Source organism: Hippoglossus hippoglossus, chromosome 10 (genome assembly GCF_009819705.1).
Source record: "Hippoglossus hippoglossus isolate fHipHip1 chromosome 10, fHipHip1.pri, whole genome shotgun sequence".
NCBI classification, from domain to species: Eukaryota; Metazoa; Chordata; class Actinopteri; order Pleuronectiformes; family Pleuronectidae; genus Hippoglossus; species Hippoglossus hippoglossus.
Window position 1 is genome coordinate 12,986,851 of NC_047160.1, and position 17,926 is coordinate 13,004,776.

At 41.8% G+C, this 17,926-nt stretch overlaps 1 protein-coding gene across 2 annotated transcripts; it reads left to right on the top strand.

Annotated features, from left to right (window-relative positions):
- The first annotated feature begins 79 nt into the window (after positions 1 to 79).
- kcnk4a (potassium channel, subfamily K, member 4a) lies at positions 80 to 14,264 on the top strand. Of its 2 annotated transcripts, XM_034598639.1 has the most exons (10): positions 80 to 1,334; positions 1,530 to 2,866; positions 5,725 to 5,862; positions 7,390 to 7,702; positions 8,015 to 8,132; positions 9,508 to 9,668; positions 9,978 to 10,164; positions 10,269 to 10,405; positions 10,501 to 11,625; positions 12,127 to 14,263. In XM_034598639.1, exons 4-9 carry the CDS (start codon positions 7,514 to 7,516, stop codon positions 11,602 to 11,604), a joined length of 1,896 nt encoding a protein of 631 aa, XP_034454530.1. In that variant the 5' UTR covers positions 80 to 1,334; positions 1,530 to 2,866; positions 5,725 to 5,862; positions 7,390 to 7,513; the 3' UTR covers positions 11,605 to 11,625; positions 12,127 to 14,263. The 2 variants fall into 2 exon arrangements, with proteins under 2 accessions (XP_034454530.1, XP_034454529.1); XM_034598638.1 differs by having other exon boundaries at positions 10,501 to 14,264.
- The last annotated feature ends 3,662 nt before the right edge of the window (positions 14,265 to 17,926 follow it).

A 17,926-nucleotide genomic window follows, 5' to 3' on the forward strand; every position in this document is an offset into this window, starting at 1 on the left:
TGTGTGTGTGTGTGTGTGTGTGTGTGTGTGTGTGTGTGTGTGTGTGTGTGTGTGTGTGTGTGTGTGTGTGTGGGAGAGAGAGAGAGAGAGAGGGCCGAGCACATGTCTATGACTCAGTGCAGTGGTTTCCGCTCCATGTATGGAGATGCACCCTGTGCTCTCTCTCTCTCCTCCCTCTGCTGCTTTGCTTCTCCTTCTAATGAGGACTCATTAGTCAGTAACTGTGTGATGAACTGACCAAAATCTAAACATGTGTTTACTTCAGCTGGTTTCTTCTGATTTATCAGAGATTATTTATTTGACTAATTTGATGGATTGCACATTTGTTACTGCATCATAGACACCAGTAGCCCACATGTATGTATAGTGTAGATTTTGTAAATGACTTTGATTCATGTACAGTTTCATTATGCCTCATACCAGAGGATAATCACCACTTTGCTTCGCTTCCAAGGTTTCACTTGTTAGTGAAAGGACAGGTTCACATTATTACAGGTTCTATTCTTAAAGTTATACTCACATGCTCATAGGTACATTGTAAATCATAGGTCTACTTTCTGCCTGCTCCTGGCTGCAAAGATCCTTTTTTAAAGTAGCCTTCATGTGAAAGATGGAGGAGAAAATCAGCAGTCTGCATTCTCTATAGAAATACAAACTAAAGTTAAGCAGAAAACTTCAATCGTCTGATTAAGGAGCTTTGTCAAAGCAATGATAGTTCATCTGTATGAAATTATTTGGACTGGAAGTTGGGTGACAATACTGGGAGGGCTATTTGGAAATGGTTACTGCCAGTCAGTCTCAACAGCTCCCACATAATGAATTGATTTTTTTCTGCTACTGTTCTTTTGACTTTTTGACTTCATCATTGAAAACCATTTTGTCCTTAATTGTCGGGACAGTAGCTTCACACAGTTTGTGCCAAAGACACATTTGTCCCATTAACTACCTGTGAACTGCTGCTCTTTCCGGAGCAGTCTTTATACTGACAGAGGAAGTTGAATAAACAATGACGTCCTTCATTTTGGACTCTGGCTCATTGTCCTCTCATTGGTCAGCCCTGTCAAGATAGCTTGCTATTGGACATTGGTGTGAATTTGCAGCACAAAGTTAAACATGACTCCAAAGATTGGCACAGGTACATTTTTATCTTATTTACTTCTCCACTGTGAGACGATCCACCAATTGCAGGGACTCCAATGAAATGTAGAAACAATTTTATATTTTTTCTGTTTTCCAATCTTTGCGTGACCAAACCTTTAATCAAAGCATGTGGACATCCTCCACAAATATTCTTTACAGAACAAAATCTGCTCCTCAAGATTCTACTGGGCAGTGTTTACTCGAGGTGTAGTGGAGGGACTGTATCTGAATGAGGGAATTTCTTACTACAAAGACAACGCTGGAATATAGATGCTTGATTTGTGTATAACTCAGACTCTTGAAGGCGTGTACCAGCTTCAGAAATAGGACCTGTGACTTTGTCCCCCTTTAATAACACTGACGCTGATTTAATAAAGGTTGTCCTGCAGCCAATATGGACAGATGAACTATCAACACAACTGTTTATTCTTTCAATTTACAGATAAGCATGTGGGTGTTGTTTTAAATAGTAAGTGTGAACCTATCCTTTAAAACCCTGCTGTGCTGTCTTTCAGTGTTACTTGAAATAATTTAGGCTGAAGGTTTGTTGACACGTTAGTGTTAAAAGTGTGGATTGATCTAGTTTTTTTTTATGTTTATATTTTATGTTAAGGGGGAGTTGTCACTTCCTGGTCTTGTCTTGTTAACTCACAACATTGGACGGTTACGATTCAGTACCGTCGCTGTTCATCTGCCATGTTGTCACCAATCACACACACACAAACATACACACACTCCCTCCCTTCCAGCTGCCTTCATATCGCTGAGATCTGCAGTGCGGTGAGGGGGGGCTGAGCAGGGAGGTTCACTGTGTATCTTGTTGCCTTGTTTTGGACACTTTGATGTGAATGTATCTGTGTTGTGTTTTTGACTAGAATAAAAGGCTTGAATTTAATGTGTCCGTTGTCCCTCTGTTAGATTCCTTTATCCGTCAGCGCCTTTGAGTATGTGAAGTCGGGCTGTGTTCCTCGTTGTCATGGTAGCGCTGTTTGGTCCGCTGTCGGTGTGTGTGAGGATTTTTTTTAGTTTTTTACTGCTGGCGTTCAATTAAGCCTAAATGAGTTCCTTGGTTCAATGAGGAGAGCCTCAAAGGGTTTAAGTGGAATATCTTGGTAAAATCACATAAGTATTTCCTCAATTACCAAAGTCCTGTCTTTGTGCCTCTTGGTCATGCACACATTGTTGAGAAGCTACTGAAAGATTTCAAGCAGCAGAGAATTAGAGGGTGAATGGACGAGTTGGGCTCTCCAACTTTCAGAGCCTGTTTTATTTCATGTTGCAATTCCTCCTCAAGCGCAAGAAAAATTGTTTGGAGCATAACTTTGACTTTGAAGAAACAAGTGTCTCTTTTTACTTCCCAAAAAGACACGGGTTGGAAAGGCGAAGGATTTAGAGAGCCGAGCCCCCCCACGTCCAGCTCAGGAAACTCTGGGCCCTCTGCTCTTCCTCTGCGCTGAAGGCAGTAAATCACACTCGCTGTGCGGCGATGGACTTCACATGCACTCACGCCTCGTCCCTTTCTTCTCCCCCTCCTCCTCCTCCAATCTGCTCTCCTCTGTCAGAGTGATGTAGGGTCACAAGAATGGGGAAACACCTTCCAAGGAGAAAACACACATGCACTTTCACAACACACACACATGCACACACACACACACAGTTCCTCGGTGAATGGTGAGAGAACAGCACATGCTGCATGAGGCGATAGCAACACTTCTCCAAACTGAAGGTAAGACATGAACATTTTTTTTTTCATATGAAGTATAATATCAGAGACTGATTTCTCTCTTCATATGTAAATTTTTTTTAAATGATGCATGATGCTTAGTTTTATATTCAGTCTGCATGTGTGCTCCTTTCTCATTTTTGATTAAAGTTGACCAAGTATAGGAAATACTGTCAGACTGATTTAAAATCAGACGATCAGTCCGCTGCTCTAACATTCCTGCCCATAAAAGTTATCTCAACTACAGAAAAGTTTCATGCAACTGTCTTCCTGTGTGTGCAGCTTTTGCATTTGATAGTAATTTATTGTTCAGAGGTTATTTTTCTTAGCCAGTTTATCGTTTTCTTGGCTACTTCTGTAGTCAAAAACCATCCCATCATTTTTTTTTTTGCGTCAGTCTTTCCCAGTGTGCTAAACCGGAGAAGCAGAGTTGTGAACCTGTGATCTCGCTCTGACGTCAGTGTTGGCTCAATGAGAAATAGAGCCAAATGATTTGGGGGGTAATTACATCTTATGGGGCTTTATTTTCCCTCAGCGCTGTAAACTTCTAAATTACTTCATCCTCATCTGCAGACCGGCTCATTCATCTCTGGAGGTTTTGTCAGCTTGTGGGCACAGATGAAGGGCTGGGACAAAGGTGTTTGATTCTCATGCTGTGGCAGAGTCACGTTCATAAACAGGCCTCTTGCTGTTAACTGACGTAGAGCAGGAACACATCAGTCACTAAAATCCAGTGATTTGAGTCTCTAACCCTTTGTTTCCTCATTGATCCACAGCAATATGTGTTGATATAATAATACTAAAGATTGAGATATATTTATATATAAACTGAAGTAGTGATCCCTCCCCTTAATACAAACTATTGGAATGGCCATAAATCTCTGTTATTATTCGCTGTTGTTAGTTATTGTATGTGTACCTCTTAAACAATTATGTTACACACTCCTTTTGTTTGCATGTTGCATATTATCTTGCATAATGATGTGACTTATGTTTGAGGTCAGAGTGGTCTAGCTCCCTGTCACACCTCTTATGAACCACAGTATCAGACATGCAGATAGACCTATTTCAGCTTTGGGATAAGCAGATCTGTGTATGAGTTACTGACAACATCAATCATAGATATAGATCTTCCATAAACCCTTTATTCAACTGTATTTAACTTTTGCATCACTGTGACAAGAAGTATTTCATCATTATTTAGTAGATTTCTGAAATACATCATCAGTTTCAGATTTCTGATTGGACAGGGGTTTACAGTTTAGTTTTTCAGCTGTTAAAACGGAGCCTGACGTCACCGGGAACACGAACACAACCTGAGGGAGAGACTAGTTACAAATGTCTGATGTTTGCAGCTGTTGTCGTTTTTTTTAGTTCCTGTCGTTGCTCAGTTTGGTCCGATTTCTACCACACACCTGCCTTAAATGTAAAAGCTAAGAATAGCTCATGAACATCTTCTTCCAGCCTTGTGCTTCTTTTCAAACAGATCACCTCATGATTTATGGCCCCCCCCACCTGCCCCTCTGTTTAACTTCAGATAAGATCACAGCCCTGCTCTCTCTAAGCCCCTCGCTCAATATCTTAGCAAAATATCAAAATATGCCAGCTTAGGTTTAGACAGTGATAACTAATAATATCTGACAGTGCAGAGAGACTGTCTTCACAAAGAGGAGCCAGCGGTCCATTAGCGCAGAATGCTAACAGTTGGTGGGACTCTGGGAAATCTCAGAACATTGTCATGTGGAGACGAGCAGAAAGAGAAGCCTGTGTGTGTGTGTGTATGCATCTGTATCCCTGTGTGTATGTGTTTCTGTCTGTCTGTGTGTGTCCAACTCTGTGTGTGTGTGTCTGTATATGTGTGTGTCTGTGTGTGCATCTGTATCCCTGTGTGTATGTGTTTCTGTATGTGTCATCTCTGTGTGTCCAACTCTGTGTGTGTGTGTGTCTATCTGTATCCCTGTGTGTGTGTCTGTTTGTTTGTAAGTGTCATCTCTGTGTGTCCTTCTGTGTGTGTTTGTGTCTGTCTGTTTGTATATGTGTCTGTGTGTGTGTCTGCCTATGTCAGTGTATGCGTGTGTCTTTGTGTGTTTCTCTGTCTGTGTGTGTCTGTCTATCTCTCTGCCTATGTGTGTGTGTCTGTCCTTGTGTCTGTTTGTTTGTGTGTGGCTGTCTCTCTGCCTGTGTGCCTGTCCGTGTGTTTCATCTGTGTGTGTCTGTCTGTCTGTGTGTGTGTGTCTGTCTGTGTGTTTCATCTGTGTCTGTCTGTCTGTGTGTGTGTGTCTGTCTGTGTATTTCATCTGTGTATGTGTCTGTCTGTGTGTTTCCTCTATGTCTGTCTGTTTGTCTGTGTGTGTGTCTGTCTGTGTGTTTCCTCTATGTCTGTCTGTCTGTCTGTCTGTGTGTTTCCTCTATGTCTGTCTGTCTGTCTGTCTGTATGTTTCATCTGTGTGTGTGTGTGTGTGTCTGTATGTTTCATCTGTGTGTGTGTGTGTGTGTCTGTATGTTTCATCTGTGTGTGTGTGTGTGTCTCAAAGGTAAACACGGTTCAAAGAAATTATTAGAAGCCAAATGAAGATAAGGGATAAACATGTTTTCGATTAATGTCAAGATGTATGTTTGGACTTCTGGCAGAGTCTAATCGTTTGTGAGGCGGCTGGCAGGGCGGCCTGGTGTGTGTCAGTCCCTCCCTGGTTATTATGACGAAGTCCCAACTACGGGAACGCTCATTTGTGAACGTGAACACTCAACAATTCTGCTCATAACCTATTAAAACAGAGAGGGAAGCGCAACTGTGCCAACGTGCATGTACACTAAATCAAGTCGTCTATGTTTTTACTTTCATTTCATCTTGTTTTCATAAGAGAAGAAAGAAATGGACCGATCCAACTCCTGAACACAGAGGACGCGAGCGAACCAGAGAAAAAGCAGAGGAAAGAAAAAGTCAAGGATTTCTCCGTCACCTGATTAGTGGAGCTTTAACATGGGATGAGCGGCTGAAGGTACTGTCTTTATCGTCTGCTCACTTATAAAACGTTCTTTATCTCTACAAAAGCGGGCATAAAAGAAACCCCAGAAAACATTTCAATGTGAAGAATAGTCCCTTTCAATAATATAATATAAAAGCTGCATTTGGCTGTGATCACACTGGACCCTCTTTTCAACACACTGCACCTTTTGTTCGGGTTTGATCGCAGAGCTCAACTTTAACAGCATCTTACACGACTTCAGAGTGACGCAGAGGAAAACAAACTGCTGTAACTGTATTTGTTTACCTGGTGGCTTTAAGGACCGCTCAGTTCAGTTTAGACTTTATCAGTTCTACTCAGCCTGTAAAAACAGTCACAAGTGGCTACAAGTATATTATCTGTCTAATTTGAAAAGCCTAACTTCAGCTTTAGCCCTTTTGAAACACACCATTACACCTGTGGGACACTTTGGCCTTGGTAGCTCTACTATAGGTGGGTTGTGGTCTGTACTCGACAGATTATACATCACTCAAAAGCTCCACGTCTCCTGATTCTATCTGTACAATGTATTTAAGGATCCTCATATCACCATAGTAACTGCTGACATAGAATTGGTTCAGATTTGTGGTCATGACACAGTATTTTCTTCATAAAAGACACAACTACAGGCTTTACATTCCCATTGAGGCAAGAAAATGTATTATTTTACTATGTTTGTGCTTCTGTAACTTTTGGTTCAGTATCTCTGATTCTCATCCTGACTTTTTTTTTATAGAATTTACAAACTGTCATCAAAAGGTTTAGAGAATAGTAACCTGATTATCTTTGCTACATTATGTTGAGGCCTGTGCACTGACGTGGAACAGTCTGGTAACAGGTTAAGAGTCGGGGGGAGAAAAGCCACAGTCCTTGTTCTGTGCAGAATTCATTCACAAGACGTGACTGATACATGTTCATGGTTAACCACTTGATTAGATAAACTCAGCTTTGTCTAAACTGTACCAAAAGAGGACTGTAGATACTGTCCTGTGTTTTCTTTCTGCATTTGAAACCATGTTTAAAGAACCTGGGCTACATCACCCTGTATTATCAATTATCTTCTTGTATTGTTACTGTTTTTAATGCTATGTGAAGACAGATCATTCCCAATAAAGTCCCTTACTAACTATTGAATCACATTATAAAAGATTCCTCTTTGCAAATACTATGGACAGGAATAAAAATTGCAGCAGCTTATAATTTTTTCATAGTCCTTACAATGAAAATTACACTATTACAAATTACAACATGATTATCTGAACCTATTCTTTGATGATGTGGCTCTCAAACTAATTCACACTGTATTCTCTGACCAGATTGTACAGTTCAAATGATGTTATTTTGATGTTATTTTACACCAAAGTAGCTCTTAACTTTTCACTTTTCCTCTAAGTTACTGTTTATTTGCATAATCCCCGTCAAACACTGACGCACAGATTTATAAATAAAGGTTGTTAATATCTGTCAGCCTTCCAGGAACTCTTGTTACCTGTTTACATGTTTCTATGCTCACACACACAGTAAAGGAACTTCCTGTTTATGGCCAGCTGTGCCCCACTGTATCCTGACTGAGAGCCCGACCAGATCCTGGCATCTGAGCTCTGACCTCTAACCCTGGAGGGCCGGGGGGGCCGGCGGGGAGAAAATGCGGTACACCACCCTCTTGGCCCTGCTGACTGGGGTCATGCTGTACCTGGGGATGGGAGCGCTGGTTTTCCGCACCCTGGAGGCCCCCAAGGAGAGCTCGTCATACGACGACCTGCTGAGAACCAAGCAAACCTTCCTGGATAATAACTCCTGTGTGACCGAGCTGGACTTCCACAAGCTGGTGAAGGTATCAACTCGTCACATAATTCATTATTTAATGAATACAAACGTTACTCTTTTTGATTAAAAATGGACAAGACACAAGATGCATGTCCATTTAAAGGCACACTAACAAAGACATCTAACTAGTACAATAATAGTATATTAAAACTATTTTAATATAGCACCTTCAAAACAGTTTCAAGGTGCTTTACAAGTTAAAACTGAAAAATAGAAGGTTAACAATATGAAACAGTTAAAAATGTTAAATATTAAATTATATATTATATTAAAGTGACATATTACTTTGAACTAATTAGCTTCCATCCCTCCCCTGCAGGGAGTGGTGTCTGCAGTGGACGCAGGTCTGGATGTGAGCAGACTGTCCGACAACTTCACCAGCCGCTGGGACGGACCCTCCGCCTTCTTCTTCTGTGGCACCATCATCACCACCATAGGTAGGTGGTGATGATGGTGCCTCCCCTCAGGAGAAACTTTTGATGATCCTTCAACTATAAAATGCCTCACCTCTGTTGTAAAGATTACATACCTGATATGCTGTGGAAATGATTAACAGGAAAACAATTTTCCACAGTGAGCTTCTGTAATATTCAGCAGATCAGTTAAAAGACAAAGCTGCGTTCACGTCACAGCGTGAAGCTAAAACTGCTACAAACAAATCACTAAATACTCTGTTTTTTTTCATATCTGTAAATCTCTAACGATGATACGATCCCTAACACTGACGGGGTCTCATCTGGGCCCTGGGGCCACGTTCACAAAGGATCTTTTCTTCAGTCTCATTTTCTACAAGCGATGGAAAATTTATTTATTTCAGTTTGTGACGATTTAACGGCATGCCGCTGGGAAATGTCATCAGTGCTGCAAACAGTATTTTTCCACAGTGGTGCAGAGTCGTACATATCATCATCTCCAGTGTTTCACATTGTAGATGAGCTGACGTGATATTTATCAATTTTACTTATATCTAAAAAAGGCTTTTGTTTATTTTGCACTTGTTTGCTTTTGCAAATTTATTATGATTTAAATCATCAAAATTGCCGATCTGATGAGACACATTACAGACTGTGAGTAGGTCACAGTGACTCAGGAGTCCTCTGCTCTGCCTCTTATTCGTCTCTGACATTTAGTTTGTCCTGATTCTTCCAAGAGCTTCTTTTTGTGTTTTGTGAATGAGGCTTTGGTTTGTCGACAGTTTCAGTAACTCAGGACCATATGAATAATGCTGACGAAGTGTACATGTGTTCTGACAAACTGCTGATTGGAGATTTAATAACACCAACATGTCAAAGCAGCAAAAAACTCTCAAAATGAATAAAGTAGTAATGTACTATTTCTTATTTCCGTCTCTTTAATGCAGTGGTTAGCACTGTCTCCTCACAGTTAGAAGGTTCCCAGTTCAAATCCTGGTTCAGACGGGGTCTTTCTGTTCTCCACAGGTGTGTGTGGGTTTTCTCTGGTATTCCAGCTTCCTCCCACAGTCCAAACACATGCAGGTTGGGGTTAGGATAATTAGACTCTAAATTGAATATGATCATAGTTTGTCTCTGTATGCTGGCTCTGCTGATCCTCTGGCAACCTGTCCTCCCGCCTCTCACACAATGTCAGCTGGGATTGGCTCCAGCTCCCTGCGACCCTCAAATGATAAATAGATACTGGATGGATGGATCTTTAATAATAGGCATCTAATGAACTGGACCCTCATATTTGAAGGAATTCAAGACCCCAACCCGACCCCTCCTGTGTGTCCAAAAGAGATAGATATTTACTTATATAATTAGCTAAAGGTCAGTGTTGTTGTTTTTGTTACAGGCTTTGGGAACCTGTCTCCTCGGACGTGGTACGGCCAGCTGTTCTGCGTGTGCTACGCCCTGGTGGGCATCCCCATGTTTGGCATCCTGCTGGCTGGAGTGAGCGATCACATGGGCACCGTGCTGCGGAGAGCTGTGGCCAAGATTGAAACCCTCTTTCTGGTGAGATTGGTCTGTCCTGCCCCGAACACCAAATCCCATTTGGATTTATACGCGTCTGAATCACAGCTTTGCACCTTTGTTCTTTTATCGCTGTCTCAGCTTTTATTTCTGGTCATCAGAAATAAAAGTCTGTCATCTAATTCCCTCTTAAACTGGAGTTGTCAACTTTTAAATCTAATGATTTAGTTGTTTCATTTAATCCAGTTCTTTACCTTGTCATCATTTTGAAACTTGTGACTATCACGACAGCCTCAATTAATCATTATTCACTCTGCCTCTTGTATTTTCCATTTTCTTTCTCTACCATAGAAACGAATGGTCAGGCCGACCACCGTGCGCGTGATCTCGGCAGTTCTCTCCATCCTGATTGGTTGTCTGATCTTCCTCGCCGTGCCGACGGTCGTGTTTCAGAGAGTGGAGGACTGGTCCTTTCTGGAGTCTCTCTACTTTGTCGTCATCACTCTCACCACTGTCGGCTTCGGAGACTATGTACCAGGTACTGACAGAATAGCAAGCGGATTCTGGCTTTGATAGCAGAGACTGACTCAGGAGATGTTATAAACAGCACACCACATTCAATCCCACCGTCTCTGTGTCCAGGTGGTGGTCGTGAGGATGGCTTGTTCTTCAAGCCTCTGGTGTGGTTGTGGATAGTTTTTGGTCTCGCCTACTTTGCCTCCATCCTCACCATGATCGGCAACTGGTTGAGGGTGCTGTCGAAGAGGACTCGCGCTGAGGTAAGAGATTTATGGTGCAGGAATATCTACTAATAGAGGAAGAGTTGCACTTATTTTTTTTTATTCTGCTGATCACGTGTCTCTCCCTCACTCAGATGGAGGAGTTGAGAGCCCATGCCACAGACTGGACCCAGAACATCCAGAACATGTCCATGGACTTCCGCATCCCAAACCCTCTGGAGTTCAACGACCCCTTCCTCCTGCAGCGCCGGCGCTGGAAACGCAGTGAGCGCCGTCGCATGCGTCGGGGAGCCGAGGGCACTCTGGGATACTGGGCTCAAGCGGGATCTCAGAATGGATACCTGCCGAACCGCTGGGGCGGCCTCTCCAGTTCCATGAGCCGGTTGGAGGCCCACTCGTCTATCGAGAGGGCGGTGGTGGCGAAGTCCAGGCCACGGGTCAGTGCTGTTGGAGGGGGAACAGTCCCAAGAGCAGGGCCTGGGCTGAGGGTCGAGCCCACTGTGGGTCTGCACGTGGAGCGAAGGTCGTTTCCTCACCTGCTGGCCCGCTCGTTTTCCGTCCCGATGGCCCACTCCACCTCGAAGCTGAACGCGGCAGCTGCAGCCATGCAGGGAGAATCTCTGTCTGGATCGGAGTCTCCGTATGACTCCAGATCAGACGGCTCCTCGTTCTCCTCGTCCTTCCTGGCGCTCCACCAGTTCCAGCCCTGCTGCACCATCAGCACCATGGAGAAGGGAGGAGCGAGAGCCACAGACATGGACGCAGTACAAGAGAAATACAAACTGCTTCCAGCAAAGAAATGTGGATCTGTAGCAAACAGTACCTACAAACAATCACATACCCCAGCCTTTCGCCCACGCTCCTCCCCTCCTCCCCCCTTTTTACCTCATTCTCCGCCACAAATTATCCTTCCCTCCCCTCCCCTCAACACGGCCTCCTCGGCCAGTTGCCAGCTACTGGATTTTTTCGGGGAGAACCTAGCATACATCGATGAGTCCTCAGACACGCTGAGCGACCGCACCCAGCCGGGGGCGAGCGAGGCAAGGAAGAAACGACCGCGAAAGCCCAAGAGGAGGAGCATGAGGAGGCAGCTGCCACACAAGTGGAGCCCCCTGCAGGTGAGGAAGCCCAACAGTGACATGCAGCCACCATCAAATCCCCCTACACCACCCCCAGACTCTTCTCTGTCAGACCTGCCCTCATCGAAGCAGCAGACAGATTCCGCCCCTGCACTCTGACGACCACCACAGCCACAACATGACATGACAACACATAAACACCCCAAAACAACAAACCTGACACTCGCGCAACATGCAAACCATATCCACATCTCACTTCACAAGTCAGCAGCTAACCCCTGCTATTTATGTTTGACCTCGCAAAGTCAGCCCATGAACTTTGCTTTGTTACTTTGTGATGTGACAAAGTTCAATAGATATTTGCTCAGGACAGAAATCTCCACAATAGATGATTTATGGCTGTTTTCCTCCACAGAGAAACTCCAGGTTTTTCCTCCAAAAACAATCTAAAAAGACAAATAGGCCTTTTCGAATGAGGGAATTTTATTTGACTTTAAAATCGACCACACCTGCCGTAAATAGTTGGCCGGGAATTCTCGAGGTTTCAGGAGGCAATGAGTCACATCATGATCCAGACATCATTACACATAATTATCCTCTAAGTTGATCTGACTTCCAGCCACTGAGCTCAGTCGATGCTGCTCAGACAGATTCTTCACTAAGTGAAGATTTAAGGTGGATTTGTGAGGCTAACATTTGACGACTGACTAACAGCCTTAAATTCAGTGCAGGGTTTTACGGCTGAGGTGGAGGCCACTTCCACTAACATCAAAAATGACGTTACGAAATATAAAAAATAAGAATGCGACTGCTGTTTAGGACACCATCTACTAACGAAGATAATCACAAGACACAGTGCGTCAAGTTCTTCATGGGTGTCTTTCCACTTCAAATTAAAAAGATTCCTGTGGTAAAACCCTGTGGTGGGTGGAGGAAGTGAACCACAACAACCGTACGTCAGTGTTCACGCTCAAACCAGCGTCTGTCGTCTGTGCGACGCCGTCAAACAAGTCGTGACCCATTAAAGCCTTCAATGTTAAAACTGTCCAAAAGTTTGAAGGACAAAATGGACGACCAACAACTTCTCTTAAACGTTATTTAATCTGCTGGTTCATGAAATGACTCTTGAATGTTTTTGAATGTTCAGTTGGTGTCCACCGCTTTGTGTTCCGAAGTTTGTGCTGCTTTACACCATGATAAGCATCTTTGTGTGTTCGCCTCAGATAGAAGTGGTCAGAGAGATACTCGAGCAAAGTTATTTCTAATGTTGTGGTGGTTACCAACTGTGCCATCGAGTGCCCGTCAACTTGAAGTGCTATTGGTCGTCGGCTGAACTCTGTGAGCTGCCTCGTATTCTCCTCCAGCGACACATTAAAGTGATTATTGATGATCAGTTCTCTATTAACACACACTGTTATTTGACACTAACATGACTTGTCTGTGCAGATGCCTTTATGATTTTTTTACATTATTGTGACAGAATGGAGCTTTATTTTCTTATTTTTTTTTTACTTCTTACTCGTTCCAGTGCACGTTGATGACACATCACACCTCCAGCCAATGGCTTTACACTGTTCGTCTGATCAAATGGTCACAGCTCATCGCACATGTCAGGCTCGTAAACTGATTGTAAACAGTGCGGGTTTCAAAGACTTAAGAATATAAAAGCTGTCAAATTTTTTACGAGGATGGTTTGTTGGACTTCAGGGATGCACACAAAGACTTACAGTGAATGTAAACAAAAACTTAAAGTTGAAAAAGTGTGAATATACTACTTACTATTTCTAAACTGTATCTGAGTGTGTTCATGCTGGAAAAGAGACAAAATTCTGAACACTCAAAATAGTTTATATTATAAATATAAATAAAGATTCTAGAAACTTCTTGGAAAACCAAAAAAGTAGAGAGACATTTTGCTCTCTCTTCAATTGACATATCTTTTTTAGTATATATATATAAAGATTTATTTTCAACTATCCTGTGCAAGAGTAACATTTAGTTTACTATGCTACTACGACGGTTTCTGCAGGGTCTTAAAAAGTAAAAAAAGAGTCAAATTTAATAATTAGAATTTTAAATACGTTGTTGAAATACTACGTAGTTCTTAATTCTTATTAGGCAGGTCTTAGTTGTGTTAATGTTCATTTAACGCTACTTCCATCATGCTTTAGAATATTGTTTGGAAGGTGTACATAGTTTGTTATGTCTGTGTGTTGTTCTTTCTCAATGATACAGCACACTTTTTTTTATTTGCACAATGTAATAAAACAACAACTCTGGATACCTACTGTCTCTGCCTGTAGTTTGAGTTATTCTCCGCTGGAATACTTCACCTTATCTGCAATATGGAGAAGCGTCAGTCATTCTGGGACTATTCCTTCATATCTGTTGTACTTAGATAGATCTTAAATTTCATCCATTATGGTCTTAAAAAGTTTTAATTTTAACTTGTTTAAACCAACAGAAACTCTGTGGCATACGGAGTTGCAGAATAAGTGTGTTGTCCTCTGTCCCCTGGAGGAGCAGTGGATGTGAAATGACCTGAACCCTGAAAGTCCTGAATGAACTCGTCTCTCTGTGGATGTGGGATCACTTCCTGCTTACTCAGGACCAGGAGCTACGACACCAGGCTCTTGTGGCAGCGCGTCGTCTGCCAGAGCCAAAATAAGTAACACACTGTATCCACACACACATTCAGGCTCCCACATATTTTGTAATTTGTTGACAGTGGGCTGGAAGGAGAAAGATATTCACATACACTGCTGACCATCATCTTCATTATGAGTCTGACTCCTGACCTGTGAAGGAGGTTTTTCCTCTTGCTCTGTTTTTCTTTATATGCAATAAAAAAGAAAGTGGGGAGTCAGGATGTTTAAATTGCGTCTCACTGGTGACTCAAGTTTTCATCAGTCTCAGACTGAATATGTGGCATTAAACTCTAAACTTATATCTCCGATAGAGGACACTGTTAGTTTTACCTGAACCCTTCATCTAAACATTTAAATAATCATAATACATTTTCCTAAAAGTAAATCCCAGTGGTTAAATGTAAGTTATAAGTATTTTCTTTTCATGCAATTTTATCCCTCTACTTCTTCACTAGATATAAATATTGTTCTCCACAAAATGTATTTGATAACTTAAGTTATTGAACAAATGCAGCTTTTTACCTTGAATCCAAAAACATGAATCAATGACAGGAAAGGAATCGCAGGATGTCGCCCTCATCTGTTTAACAACGGAACAGCCAGGGCTCTGTGGGTTTGGTCTCAGCAGGGCCTCAAACACCGTTCTGCTCTGCAGATGAACTGCCTGGAGGATATGATTCAATAAGGCTGTGGGCCCAGATCAGTATCTCCTGTTTACTGGTAGAGAAGAAGTAAAAAGGAGATGCTGCTGGTTCCTGGTGTTTTGTTGCCCCGAGAGCAGAATTTCAATGTAACTTTCAAAACAACCGAGGAATGAATTCAATCTGGCTGATTCAGACGGACCAGGAGGTGCATGTGGGAGAGAATTGTTTTTTTACAACCTTAATCAAAGGCTCTATTTTACATGTTGGCGAGTGAGGGGCGTGTGTCAGGAACAAGAGTCATAAATCATAATGTATTTTTCTATGGCCATACAAGCCGGATCTGTGTGTGTGTGTGTGTGTGTGTGTGTGTGTGTATGTGTGTGAATGAGTGAGCGGGGGTCGACATCCACAGCAGACTCCCCTCCCAAGGACAGTGGGACCCAGTGTGAGACAGAGCAGGGCGCTGTGCTGTGGGATAAGTACAGGTTGGATATAGCAAGGGGTAGTTAAGTGGAAAAGACTAACAGATGCTGGGGCAAGTTTACTCAGGGGGGAGGGAGCCTCACCACAGCTCATGCACTAGCACTCTGACACAAACACGCGCACGCACACATGCACTCTCACACACACACACACACACACACACACACACACACACACACACACACACACACACACACACACACACACAGCATTCTCACTGTGGCTTAGAAAAAACAATTTTTACAGGAATGGCTGGAGAACAGTTTGTATCTCTTTAAGCTATTTTAACAGCAGAAGCCGCTCGGATATAAAAACCTGTCTCTCCTCAGTTCAGACAGACGTATCTTTAGCAACGACTGAAGTCAGATATTAAAGATATTAAAGGTTCAGTTCACCAAAATTAATGAAGAAAAACAAACACCTGTAGGGGCAAAACATTGGTAGTTTGGTTTAATTTACATTTATTTTACATATCCATGTATAATATTTAACACAATGGAGGTGAACTGTTTTTTATTTGTGGTCCACAACCGTATAATTGAAGTCCTTTTTATATTTTCATTCTAATTATTGTTTTAAGTGACTGAATTGGCCAAAGAAGTCGTTAGTTAGACTCTGAAATGAACGGAGGTAAGTGTGTGTGTCTCCTGGTTTTATTATTTAATGCACAAGGCAGAGATGGGACCTGTTGAAACAATGACCACGACCTATCCTCAGAGGTAAATGAAATATTCAGATCCTTTATTCAAGTAAAAGTAGCCTATACGAATACAAGAAAGTAGAAATACTGAATCCTAGAGAAGTAACAGTACAAAGGTACTAACAGGTAAATGTACTTAAAAGTGCAATACATTAGTTTCATCTGTGGCCAACGTGGTTTTAAGATTTGAATTAAAGCCGGTTACCTGTTTTAATAGTGTAGCTGATCGAGGTAAAGATATGGGCGTACTGTCGAAATTTTCCCATTTGTATATATATTTACTTAGAATATATATTATCATTATTATTGATTTATATATCATGGAGTGAAGCTAAATGGTCAGTTCTTGTGGCCATTGTATGTTGTTGGCATTGTTTGTGTTATTTTTGTGTTTGATAAAAATAATGTTAAAAAGAAGTTCAAATTCAATCTTACAAACTCTTAATAAGAAATGAACAGTAATAATTCCACAATAATAAGATTTAATGATTTAATCCGCATCACGGAATTATATAATGATTCAAATACAGTTTGATAGTTTAAAATGCATCGTATTTTGAGCTCATACCTCAGTGTGTTTTGTATTTAAAATCTTCCTTAAAATAACCAGTAACTACAGCTGTTAGAGGAAATGTAGAGCGGTATAAAGGACAATCATTGTTGTAGTAAAAGTTTAAAGTGGCATAAAATGAAAATACTCTTTGTAATTTTCACACATTATTGGAGTAAATAAACTTTTAATGTGCACCACTGCTGCTTCCTGTTGACTAATTAGTTGTACACAAGACTCAAGAGCATTATCACGTCTAAACCACGACCATGACACATACCACAGACGAATAAAAGCTGCTGTTTAAATCCTCAGCTGCTTCATAGTGTTGTGAGTTTCACCAGTGAGACTTTACTGCCAACTATACAACTGCAGAAGCACTGTTGCTATGGTGACGGACCATTTAAGGGCCCGGTTGATCCAGAATATAAAAACTCCACTTTGTGTTTCTTCACCCTCAGTGGTCGGTCTGGCAAAACAGTTTGGGTTTTTATATGCCCAGATTTTCACAGGCAAAAGGGGTGAATGTCATTTTGTTTGTTGTGTTAACATCACTGAGAAATTCCAGGAGTCTCTGCAGAAACATGATTTGAATATCTAACTATAACACTTTTAATTGAAACTGTTACAAGAATGTATGAAAAAGGAAAATTCATTAAAGGTAAATCCCATTTACCTCCACTGAATAGGAAACAAACCATCATTATGTTATTAGAGGTAAATGAGAAAATATGTTACCTAACCCTTAAACGCACCTTGAGTATTTAACTTAGTGGTTATTTAGATGTTTGAGACGTCCAGTTATAGTGTTATTTTAACAAGCACTTGCCAGCCAATCAGAAGCCAGTATTTCATGTGGCTGTGCAATCATTTGACTAATTGCATGAAAACCACAGAGTCTGTTAATACATCCACGACTAGACGCCGTTTTGGCGACCACGTATTGGTCAGACTGGGTTGCTTCCTTTTCAGCTCAAACTTCACTGTCCACACACACACACACACACACACACACACACATGTGCGTCTCTATAGTTGTGAGGACACTCATTGACATAAAGCATTCCCTAGCCCCTTACCCTAACCCTAATCATCACAACTAAATGCCTAGCCCTAACCCTAACCTAAACCTAATTCTAACCCTAAAACCAAGTCTTAGGCTTCAAAAAGCCAATTTAATTTGTGAGGTAACTGCCAAAATGTCCTCACAACCTGAAAATGTCGTCACAATGATAGTATAGAACCAAAATTGCCCCCCCCCCCCCACCCCCCCCCCCCCCCACACACACACACACAGAGAGAGTTGTGTTTCTTATTTACTTGCTCTGACTTACTCTAACCTAAGCGTTACTACTTGCCTTACCCTAACCCTAACCCTGAATCTTAACCCAAATTTAAAGCTTTTATTTGTCTTCTATCTTAGTGAGGACACTCATTGACATAATGCATTCCCTAG